Genomic DNA, 12,637 nt, shown 5'->3' with positions numbered 1-12,637 from the left:
TCTGTAGCATGTAGATATGTTATTATTACAAAAAACCACTGTGACTGTATCTTTTCCTTTTCCTTATAATTACATCTGTAGATAAGAAGCTAAGAAGCTGGAGCCATACATGGAAGAAATTATTCTTCCACCCATTTTATCTGAATGTATTACAGACCTTTATAGTCACGATTCTGAATTCGGCAAGTTAGATAGGGCTAGGTAACAGCATGCTTTGTCATGTGTTAAATAATTGCTACCTGGATAGCTATTAAAAGTCAATAACATGAAGAGTATAAAAGCATGATTATTTCAGGTTTGTCCTTGAAATGTGGATCAAAGTTTATGTTCATTGTGCAAATGAGTCATTGCAAGAATGAAGAGAGCAGTAAAAGGTATCTCTACTTTTAAGTGTTTGTGTAGGTTAAGCAAAATTGTTATATAAAGATTTTCTAAATGGAAAATTCATTTTGCAATCTGGAGAGAAGGATAAAAAAATGAATAGTAGGTAAATAAATCCTTTTAGTGTTTCAGTCAGTGAAGAAAACATGGAAGGAAAGACCCTCCACAGAGTTTCCATCATAGCACTAATGGTCAAAATTTCTTTCTGTGTCTTGGACCATTTTTGATAGCTTTTACATTTGAAATACCTTATTTAAATCAACACAGCTTCTCCTTGCAAGTATTGATTTAGTGGGTTTTTTTAGATTAGGAGGGAAAAGTTCTCTTGTGGGTCCAGAAAGTGCTTTCTGAGTGCAGTCCCTTTTGTTTAACCTGTGAACTCTGTCTCTTGTGCATCAGTAAATATGTATATTATAATTTCTGTAAATGTTTATTTCTCTCCCTACAATTTTACATATCTCTGCATGAAGCAGGCAAGATTTGTTTGAGCATCTTATTTTCAATACTGATACACATAAAGTTTTATTGTGGTGTTTTGTTTAAAAAAACATTTGTAGAACAAAATTTGTTGTAGTATTTGCTTCTTTCAGCTGTGTTTTAATGGTGCAAAATAGTAAAACCCTCAGTTCCTCAAATATGAAGGCTTCTTAGATAGAACTCTTGGCTTCTTTATCTTTTTCTTTCATATTAAAAGAAAATCTGAAAGGAGATTGTACCTGAACAAATTTAACACCATCTCCATGACAACCAGCTAATTAATTGCTATCGGTCTGGCTTTGGTCCTCTTCAGTGAACTGATACTCCCCAGCTTTATTTCACAGATCTTCTGGGTTTTCTATGAAGGTCATTTATTTAGCGACAGTATTTCTTTGGGAGAAGCAGCCTTTTAATGCAAGCAACAACTTTCTTTAAAAACAGCTCAATCTTACCTGTGGTTTCCTCTCAGTTTTGCTTCCTGAACAGTGGTAGGGAGGTTTTGAGGTTGGTTTTTTTCTCCTTCTTGCTTTTCCTGATATTTTCATTTTTTTTCTTTCGGGCATAATTGTTCATTATGTATATTATGACTGTGACCACATTGCAGTAGAAGTATTCCCAAGCTAAGTTTGGATCTAAGTAGTGTAGTAAGTAGGAGATGTGATGTTTAGAGCGGGCTAAGAGCTCAGGTAGTTCCTTTGCTTCTTGGGACAGATTTTGCATGTCTGAGCCTCTTACCACTGCATCGCTGCACGTATTCGTGCTTGCTATTGTAAAGTCATCTCTACATTATCCTGCAGTCCAGAGTTTCTGCAATGTTAGAGGTACTTTGAATCAATCAAGATACTTGCCGCAGTTACTGCATCATTTTTGAGATTATAAAGATGTTTGGGAGGGCTGGTAATGGTATTACTGTTGCAAGCTTTCCTCTGTGATAACAGTCTCCAGCCTGTGAACAGTAAGAACATAACGTCTGTAGATGGTGAAACTAAATGCACATACAGCTCAACATCCTGTCTTCCCTGCCGGCCTCTCATAGCAGATACCTGTGATAGGCTGTGGGGACAGGGAAAGGATGACTTGGTGCAGGATATTTTCCCCAGAACATTGTCCCAGTCTTCAACTGCCTGTGGCTAAAGGAGTTAAGGGCTTGCAAGCAGTAAAAAGGAGAATGAAAGCTGAGGCCAGGAAAGAACAGTAATTTTCTATCCCGAACATTTCTTGTATTTTTAAGTTTACATTTTCTTTCTGGATGACTGTTCACTGCCTCTTACAAATTAAATATGTGTGTACATCAATTTATACATGTTATGTGCTTAGTATGAGAGGGGAGTGGAAACAGCTGAGTATATCCCTCACTCCTGCAGTCTCCTTTTCACTGGCACATGTTTAGTTCCAATCTTTGTGTTTTCCTGTCATGTCTCGTGGATGTATTAATTGTTTGAAGTTATTCCATATATTTTCTCCTTGGGTGCCATATTTTTTGCAGACAGTTTGCGGGACACCTCAATTATCTCATGTAATTTAGTAGTACTTATGAGAGATGGATATTGATGTTCAGGTGTAGCTATGAACTCTATTGAAGATTAAAGTCATGCATTAAAAGGATTGCCGAGAGATTTGTGTAGAAAAGCAAGAGAAAAATCTGTGTTTTGACTGAATGTTTTATATATTGTTGAAAGTACAGAAATACATACAACATGCTGTTATGCTCGTTTTAACATGTACATAAAACTAGAAAGAAAGCAAAAATGTTGTGGCAACTCCCTTATTTTTCTTCATAAGTGGCAAGCCAACAAAACGGATTCAGAAGGACAAGATGCACTGGGAGAGGCAGGAAATCATTTTAGATATTTTCCTTCATAAGCTGAATTTTTAATATTTTTTTAAATCACTTTGTGGGCCTGCTGGAAGAAGTTACGACTGAAGATAATAGATACGGATATTTTACATAATAAATGTCTGGAGAAATGGATCTAAGCAGATGTGTAGTACTTGGGATTTGCATGAAGTGAAGTGGCAGAAGGAAACTTGCACCAAAACCAGTACTGAATTGGAGAGGAGTTAGGCTGCAAAAGTGACCTTGAAGATGGGAAACACGATGTTCGTTGTGGTGTTAATATTATATCTATTCTGAATCATTGTCTTTCAGCTACTTACTTGACATTGTGATATATCTGACATTTAGAATAACAGAATAACATATTAATGATTTTTTTCTTTTTTTCTTTCCTTTTTTTTTTTGTTTGTTCATATGTGACATGCTACTGAACTGGTACGTGTGAAGATTGCTGTGTTCACTGTATCCTGGCTTGCTTGTTCTGTGAATTTCTCACCCTCTGTAACATTGTTCTGGGACAAGCATCCTGTGGCATCTGCACGTCGGAGGCCTGCTGCTGTTGCTGTGGGGACGAGATGGGGGATGACTGTAACTGCCCGTGTGATATGGACTGTGGCATAATGGACGCATGTTGCGAATCTTCAGATTGCTTGGAGATCTGCATGGAATGCTGTGGGATCTGCTTCCCGTCATGAAATATTTATCCCTTTTTATTTTATTCTCTATAAAACTGGAGAGCTTTTCTTTAAATACATTTGAAGAAAGACAAGGTAAGATTTTCACAGAACCATCTGGTATTGCACTGTTAATTCCCTATATATAAATATGTTTTTTAAAGCAATCCTCAAATCTGTATTCTAACACAAATTGTATAGTTTTGTATGTGAAACTCAAGCTACATTCCAGCTTCCTTTTGGCTTTGCAAATGGAAGACTTTATTGAAACCCAGTTACAGGCCTGATACCGCAGGCTGTGTGAGAGCAAAATTGCCATTTGAATTGAGTGACAGGTTTTGGTCAGAGAAGAGACTACAGGGCAAAAGCCTTAAGTATTTACCTTTACCTACATTAATGTTTAAATGCTCAAATGCCTCCATGCATAACATGCCTTTACAGGCATTCTGAAAAGCAAAACGTCTTTTTTCAATCTATTAGGGTTGAAAGCAACTTTGCTCTATTATTTTAAACTTAATTCAAAGTCAGCATCAGGAGTCTACTGTTGGTTTTGCTACAGTGGTCACACTGGCAATATTTCTTTTGTTTTTAATATCTCATTGATTTGAGAGAGATTCCTGGTATTTTCCATTGTCAGTACTGATACTACGGGAAGATTTGGCAAACTAAAGTCAATGTAAGTTTTGCCATGGACTACAGTACCAAGATTTCGTTGTTATCAATCAACAGAGTATAGAGAACTTATATTTTACTTCAGTACTAATACTACTTGAAATGCTTCTTTTTAGAAAGAGACTTTGGAAATCTGTGTAGACGTGAAATATAGCCTTAGACTAACAGACCAATAGACTAACAAATCTTCAGAATTTGGCTATAAAAGGGAAATTATCAGATGTTAACTCATGAATCTACACCTGTACATTAGTGGCCCTGTCAGTGTTTGTGGCTTTACAGCCAGTATCAAGTAACTTAGTATTTATTTCTTCACTGTGTGAGAGAGATCCACAGAGGATAGCAGAATTTCAACAGGGTATAAAGACCAAATCCAAACAGTCTTGATCAAGGACTTCTGTCATTGAATGCAAAAAGCAAATGCAAAAATATTATTCTCAGATACATTTTGTTATTTTTAAATAACCGCATTAAAAAAGGACATTTTAAAAATGGATGGTATCCTTTAAAAATAAAAGGAGTATGATCTAAAATGTTTGAAAAATACAGTTAGGATCCAGTGAGCAACTTTTTCCCTATTACATTGTTAAGGTTTTCTGAGAAGTATCTCTCTCTGTCATTGTAATTGTGAAATTAATTTGGTCCAACATACAAAGAAGTTTATGGCATTCCCAGATTTAGGGAATAATGGTACCCATTTTCTTCACTATCTGCTAGATTCTCCCCACCATGTCTGTAGCTCATTAACTTTTCTGTGTAAACCACCTATACATCTTGATCTCACATACTTAAAATTTCCTATCTATACTCCAGATTTCCCATTTGTAGATTGTTGGATCTCATAAATTTAGGCCTTGTTACAGGAGTCATCGATAGCCAATAGCATATTTCTGTTGAGTGAATTGACCATAAATGTCTCTTTCCGCTGCAGTGAATTCAGTTTATGCAAATGTGACAAACTAAAGATCACAGGAGTGTGAAGCTAAGTCAACAAATGGTCTCATATTAACCAGAGCTTCTCCCTGTGAACACTGACTAGTAGTGCCTACTACTGCAAGTTATCACTGAAGGTAACATAGCCGAATCCTCAACTATACTAGGGAGCTGGGAGGTGTAACGTTTTACCTTAACGTCTGCAATATTGTGGTGCATTCTGATGAAATGCAGATTTACTGAGAGGGTTTCTTATCTCTTTTTTGATAGTTACTACAAGAATTGATTCTTCTTGTGGTTATTTTTTTTCCCATATATTGGGCCAGATTCAGATCTGTGTCACATAAAACTAAGTGCATTTCCATTAATGTCAGAATTTTCCATTGGTTTAGCTCCAGCTAGAGAGCACAAAAATATTATGGTAATAGGCAGGCTAATAAGGAATCATATAGTTAAATTGATAAATTCCCTGAGCTCAGAATCAGGCCCATGGGGCTCAATTATGACTCCTAAAAGTCTGAACCACATTGGGAAGGGGGAAGAGGTGCCTTGGTTGAGTGGCAGTGCCTGGAGGCATTTTGCCTTTGTAAGGCATAATGCCTCTGGGGAAATTGGGGGCATCACAGTGAGCACTGGGACTTGATGCACCTTGGAAAAAGTGTAGACAGTGCTTCGCCCATTGTAGGTCTGTGGTTGACATCGTGGTGGTGGGGACATGCTGTCTGGGGCTAGGCAGCGCCATTAGCTATCCTTCCTTGTGTCCTGGTCACGGAGAGGTGAATTATGGCTGTTTCTTGTCTTACTGTGCTTTTGGGGATGGGGAAGAGGACTTCCAGTCTCCTGTCCTGCCCTGACGTCCGTGCCCTGCCAGAGCAGTTCCAGTTTTGTGTTTGGAAAACTGCATATTTGCATATCAAGCTTTTAGTGAATACTGGATGTTAGTTAAAATTACTTTTACTACAGGATGATACAGTATTAAAAAAAAAAAAAAATCAATCTCGGGAGTCCTTTTTCTGTGTAAAAGTTTATTTATACAATTTGCTCTGCACAAACCCTTGTTTCTGCTTACAGGAACTCAGACTTTTTTTGGTTGATTGAAATTATGAAAACCTGGGAAATGTATTTACTATTAAGCATTTACTTCCAGTACTGTTAAAATACAAGTACCGAATACAAGAACTCTGTTCATGCATATATGCATATGTGTACAGATTCTCTCACACGTGTGCACACACACACATATGCAGATATATTATTTCTTTTCCCACTTCATTTGTGAAATAGTAGGAAATGAAAATAGTGCGTATTAACCCTCATAGTGATTAGAAGTATCAAAGTATTATGGACAATTGAAAAAAAAATAGACAATTGTGTGATTTGTTTGACATTTAAATGTAATCTGCTACTATTTGTCATAGAGATATTAGCACTTTTGTAAAATGTATCTTTGTAGCAGAGAATATTAGTATGTAGTTTAAGGAATTCCTTTCTATATTTATATTCTTAAATTCTATTTTGTAATTTTCACTCTATAGGCAATCTATAAGCACCTTGTGTAATTGAAACAAGCAGAATTAGAAGGAGACAAATGTGAAAATACAGTTTAAATAAAATTAAAACATCAGAACTTAACTGTCTATTTTATAATAACTTGTGAACTTGTACAGTGTTTCAGTATATAGTTCTGCAAACTGGACCATTTGAAAAAATGGTATCTTGCTATTTGTATTTTATATCAACTGGATGTGCTATTCTCAAACACTATTTTGAAATAAAGATCTTTATTTTGAAACTTTGGGATATCTTCTTCTAGTCTTGCCCTGTTACTCTTCTGAAAGATAATTTCATGTCTTGTTTGTGATTTTTCTGTTATAACACTTGCTGAAAGCTTTGGCCTTTGGGTCATTTGCACAGAGGGTGAGCCAGTGTGAGTGAGCTGTCTTACGTACAGAGCTAAACCAGCTCAGGTGCTGGAAGCTGTGCTAGTGTGAATCTCCAACAGTAAAAAAAGTTTGTCATTAAGAGGGCAAATTAATTCCTTGGTGTAATTGTATTAATGAGGTGGAATTCCAGTAATGATTAAATTTGATCAAAATGAAAGTTATTGTAATACATGTGCTGCAACAGTCTTGAGTTTACTAAAAGCAACCTGAACACAGAATGTAGTTTGTTCATAGTATTGCAGTAGAGAGATTACGGTCTACTGGACTCTGTGGCCTATGTAACTGAAGGCTTATAGACAGTACCACTATTTTAAAGTAAGGTATGTTTTTAAAATCAGTTAGTTTAAACACAGATAGACCGCTTTATCTGTGATTTAAGCAAAGATTTTTTTCCTGTTGGCTTAAGCGGAATGTAAACATGCCCACGATACTTTAAAACTGCAGAAACTGCATGTCTAGAGTCTTTACCACTAATTTTTCTATGTCTGTTTTAAATTTACTGAACGTTCTACCATGTCTGTGTATACATGGGCCCTTAAAATAGTTGTAATATGTCTCCTCTGGGTGTTACAGAGGTGATATGTTAAAACTGACAGAAATTCTGTGCTTGAATGTGTACCATGAAGTCTTGCCGTTGAGACTGTGCCACACTTCTCTTAGAAAATAATTGTTCCTGAAAGAGAACTAATAAAAGCACAGACAAATAGCACCGTTTGAGACTTATTACAGGTGTTCTAGCTGGTATCTGTAATACATAATATTTCTAGAAAGAAATGGCTTCTGTGAAGAGGGATCATGATCAACATTTGGGAGCTTTTAAACTGAATATTGACTCTATTTCAACTATAGTACTTGTGTTGAGAACTGTTTGTTGAGTTTGGTGAATCATTGCTTTTATGAAGTAGTCTTCTGAATGAAAAGCTTTTCTGAGCTCTTCACACATTTAAAAAAAAAATTGTTTAAATGATTGCAATATTTGCTGTACGTTCTTGGAGAGCAATGCCAATTGTGTTGATGTATTTCCACAGTAAAGCTCCTTCTGTCAGCAGCCTTGTAACTTTCTGAAAGGCAACAGATGTATCCAAAATCTTACTCTTAGCCCCTAAATTAAATTAAAGATTAGAGAAATATCTCCCTGGTATCTTCTTTCTGTCCCTCTCTCTGTCTGTATGTGAGTGTGCACACCATGCGTTGGAAGACCAAGTACTGTTGTTGATGACAGTAGTAACTCTAGAATCCTACAGGCATTAATCTTACTTTTTTTCCTACCTTCTAACCCTTCTGCCAGTTCTTTTAACTTCCAAAGAGAGCTGGGGGACCTTAGCTCAATTTTAGCATCAGGATATTGAAAGCAGTTAAATGAAAATAATACCCTGCACCCACTTCTGTGATGCACTTGTTGGCTGTGCTCTGTATACTCAAATGTGATTGCTGGTACAGAATTCAGCCTCCTCATAAGCACTTGCTTATGCTATTTACCAGTGATTTGGTGCTAGTGACATAAAAGCATGGTCTTTCTCTTCTTTAGAAGTCTTTGATATGATGGGCTATTTCTACTACAGTTGGAAAGAGAAATTTCTCTGAGTTACCATTCTGCAAAACAGACAGATGTTGAGTTTGATTAGGTGATCTTAATCTCTATATGGTTTTTAGTATATCAGTTCACCTCACTTAAAACTTAATTTAATAGAACACTACATGCAATCCTGTTTGTCTCCTTTATGTATGTATATTATAGCAATTGTTAGTACATTACCATTCAATACTCATAAAAATGGGATGTTAGGTGAAAGATTGTATAATACCTTTTATACCTTTAATAGTATCTTACTAATTTTTATTCTGATATGCATATGCTATTTTAACTGGCGAAATACTCCACTATAATTGAGGCTCTTTATATCATCTCAGTAGGGTATGTAATTGGTGCCCAAGCACTATGCAATTCCTCTTCAATCAGCGGTGTAGGCTTCTGCAATTTGTCTCATCTCCAAGTTGCACAAAGTGACCACACTGTGAATAGGCTGTACTCCAACTTGAATGTGTTTCACATTACAATCTTTTTCCACAGTGCCTACCTTTGTTTCTTTAGCTTTATCACAAGGTAGTTTGTTTGGTTTTGGTTTTTTGTAATCTTTGCTGTTCAAAGAGAACAGAAAGGGCTTTTATTACTGAGGTCTAGGACAAGACCAAGATGTATGTTATGGTGTAAATTATTTCGTCATCTTTTCTATGTTCACTGCTATATGTAACTCCTAGTCAAATAGACTTGTGAAAGTAATATCTTTGGAACTTTGGAATATAATGAAGTAACTGCAGCTGAACGGTGTATTACATTTGAATATATGAAGTTCAAAATATATTGATTGCGTCTTGCTTATTGAAATAAAGAACTGAAAGTTCTGTTGAGATGGACTCTGCAGAGTTTTGCAAACTGGCAATCTTCAAAATAGTCCTACTCACAAGAACAAGACCTGTACATTGTTTTAAAATTAATACCTTTTACAGTGGCATATATATATGGTAGCTTTTAGATTCTGTGATACTTTCAGTTACTGAAGTCTAGTAATAACAAGCTTAGAAAAAGAAATGTATTAAGCAACATGGGTTTGCTTTCCTTCTTAGGAAGTGCAACTCTATTTGTCTGTTTCTTCATGTGAGGAGGAGACACCTTGATTACGTATTTAATGTAGACTAACAGCAGTGGTTTAGAATCTACAATAACTTCAAGGTCATTACGAGCAGCGTGTGAAGGATAAAGGGAAACACGGTGCAAGGATTCCACTACTGTTGACAACTACTGTCTCTTCATCAGTAATTTGCGTTGCAACTACCAAGCTTTCATGGGGTTAAGTTTAAGAAAATTAAGGTATCTATGACTGAAGTTTTATATTCAGTCTTGTTTCTTCAGAAAGAATAATTAGACATATTTACACAATTACATTTTAGTAAACTATTATGCCAGCTTAACTGTAACACATATTCGGGTAAAAGTACATTAAACAGCAATCCAAAAGCAATTTAGCTGCTGAAGGCATTATTTTCTATCTAATTATTCACAAATTAATGAATAAAATTAAATTCCAATCACTGAAAAAATGAAGCAATGGTGAGAATCAGAACTACAGATTAGTTAAAGCTATGCAATGCATAACAGAATTAAAGCTTTCTTTTATTCAAATTCAATGCTTAAAAAAGAACAAATCCATCATCTTGAAATTTGACTTGTAGCTTGACATTAAAAATAATATGAGTAGAATTTTCAGTGGGGTAAGCACAAAACTAGTTCAAGTAGTGTCACTCTCAATTAATGTACTCAGGTGGTGTGCCCATTAAAATTCCCACTTGTGGGTTCAGCTCTCTATGCAAATGGGGTCATTACCTGGAGAATTTAATTGGGTATGACACTGGGAGTAGGAATTTTCCTTTCAAAATAAACCTACTTGCACACATTTTCACTAGAAATTTGATTGTTACATATACTTCATATTGTTTGGCTCTATAAATATTTACCAAAATTGAGAATGTCTTCACTTATTTATTTTTTTTCAGGTGATTCATAATGCATCAAAATGATTTTTAAATTGTTCCATGTATTGCATATGCAAGTCTTGTTACAAAAACCTGTGATGAAAATGTATTTTTTGGTGTTAAAATGATACTTTCACATGGTTAACATCTTTTTAAAGCCCATATTAATTTTTATAGCATCTGAAAGCAGAACTGTAATATTTCTCTAGTATATGTACAGGTAAATGAAAAAAGACTATATAATACTGAACTTGTATCTCACACATTGTTTGGAAAGGACAAAAATATACTGTGGTTCTGAGTAATACTAACTTCCAACTTTTAGTGGGAATTACTTTGCAGATATTTGTATAAATAAGGCTAATACTGAACATTAATTAAGAAATGCACACACAATTACTGTGGAAATACATGTGGAAGAATATGGTTGGAAGGAACTTCTAGAGAACTTCTAGTTCAGCAGTCTAAGCTGAAACAGTGTCTTGAAACATGTTCTTGAGGACGTCTGATGAAGGGAATTTTGGACACTAGAGAGAGTCGTCACTAGTGCTACAGTAGTCTTACAGATAGAAAGCTTTTTTCTAACATCCCATTTAATCTTACTTTCATTTCTGTAAGTAAGACTGATGTATCCGTGTTCTATTCCCAGTGGATGTGTAGAACAATCACCATTCTCTTGTCATAACCTTTCATATATTAACCTTTCATATAGTTTGTGTACTGCTGCCTAGTTTCCTCTTACCTAGTCCAAAGAAATCCAGTCCAGTTTCTTCAACCTGTCTTCTTCAGCACGACATTCATATCAGGCATTATAGACTGTATGAGCTATGTTTCTCATTTCGAAGTATCACAAGACTGAGGTAACAACTGGTGAAAGGACTTTCACTGCTAATGAGAAACATGTGTGTTGGATGGTGTATTGAGGTAAAAAATATATTCATGTCCATAACATGCATGGATGTCTGTGGCAAGAAAGTTGACAGTATTTCAGTTGCACCTTAGCTTCTGTAAAGGAAACAGTCCAAAGAATCAACATTATGATCTTCTACGTAAACACTTGAAAGATTTTCATGGGATTTGTACAATACTTCTGAAAATTTCCAGGATGGAGACCTACAGGTGTTGTCTTAGCAAACAAAAAGAGAAAATCAATCATTAAAGCTTATCTCCATTTGTTACTTCTGTATTTTTGCTAGAACTCAGCTTTCAGCTTCATGCCATTTCTGTTCACCACTCCACTAATCCAGCATCCTCCATGTTTTCACTAAAACTTGCTCTCCAGTTCTATTGGTTCTCATTGCTGCTTTGATGCCTAGTACAAATTTATCTATGCAAAAAAACCCATGATACTGAAGAGTGGTGGTTCATAATTAATCTTATCTGCAACTTTGCGGTAGCCTTACAATATGGTTGTAAGACCTTAGCCGAGAGTGGATTTTAAAATAAACTGCATTTCAAAAGGTTGATGCTACCTTACTACTCTTCATGTTCAAAAATCATAATTAGAAGAATTTGAGGAATGCTCATTTTATTGTCAGGGAAAATCACTGGAAGCTTGATGTGGAAATAATGACAAATTATATTATGGAAAAAATATTCATGTCAATATAGTTTTATGGGAAATACCTCGATTATTATTCACTAATGAGAATAAAAATTTAGCTGATAAAAATAATTGTATGGCCATAATATATGAGTTCTTAAGACATTTGACTTAGAACTTTTATGACATTCTGATTTGCAAGATTATACTTTAATATGTGCAGTTCATGCAGACTGAAATCGAGTAACTGATAGATCTCAAACAGTAGTTGTCAAATGAAATCACCCTTGTTAGAAGGGTGATTTTAGGGAGGTTCTGCAGAAATTGGTACTGTGCCTGCCACTATGCAATCTTTTCATCAATGATCTGGAAGCATTTCTAGGAGAATTTGTAGATGAATCAATAATTGACGAACAGTAAATTAAATATGTACCTTGTTACAAGGTGCTTATTTAGAGCAATCTGGACCTGGTGGGATGGACCTATTCTGAGAAAATGTTTTTCCATGCTATGAAAGGGAAAGGAAATATTTAGAATTTACTTAATAGAAAAAAAGGATTCATTTAAAACAGTTTGAAAAGACTTGAGGATCATGATGAAGAAGGTACTGAACAATGGTTTTCAGTTGAAATGCTGTGGCCTTTCA

General features: G+C 35.4%; 1 protein-coding gene across 6 annotated transcripts in view; it reads left to right on the top strand.

Moving 5' to 3' along the window:
* MDFIC (MyoD family inhibitor domain containing) overlaps positions 1-6,766 on the top strand; it is a 54,571-nt gene extending 47,805 nt beyond the window's left edge. For all 6 annotated transcript variants that reach the window (XM_075743938.1, XM_075743961.1, XM_075743947.1 and 3 more), the window contains one exon: positions 3,143-6,766. In XM_075743938.1, coding sequence (XP_075600053.1) covers positions 3,143-3,390 — 248 coding nt within the window. In that variant the 3' untranslated portion in view covers positions 3,391-6,766. The remainder of the gene's footprint in view (positions 1-3,142) is intronic.
* Positions 6,767-12,637: the final 5,871 nt, after the last annotated feature.

Source organism: Balearica regulorum, chromosome 1, assembly GCF_011004875.1.
Source record: "Balearica regulorum gibbericeps isolate bBalReg1 chromosome 1, bBalReg1.pri, whole genome shotgun sequence".
Lineage (NCBI taxonomy): Eukaryota > Metazoa > Chordata > Aves > Gruiformes > Gruidae > Balearica > Balearica regulorum.
Note: the sequence above shows the minus strand (reverse complement) of the source record. Positions and strands in the feature narration are given on the sequence as shown.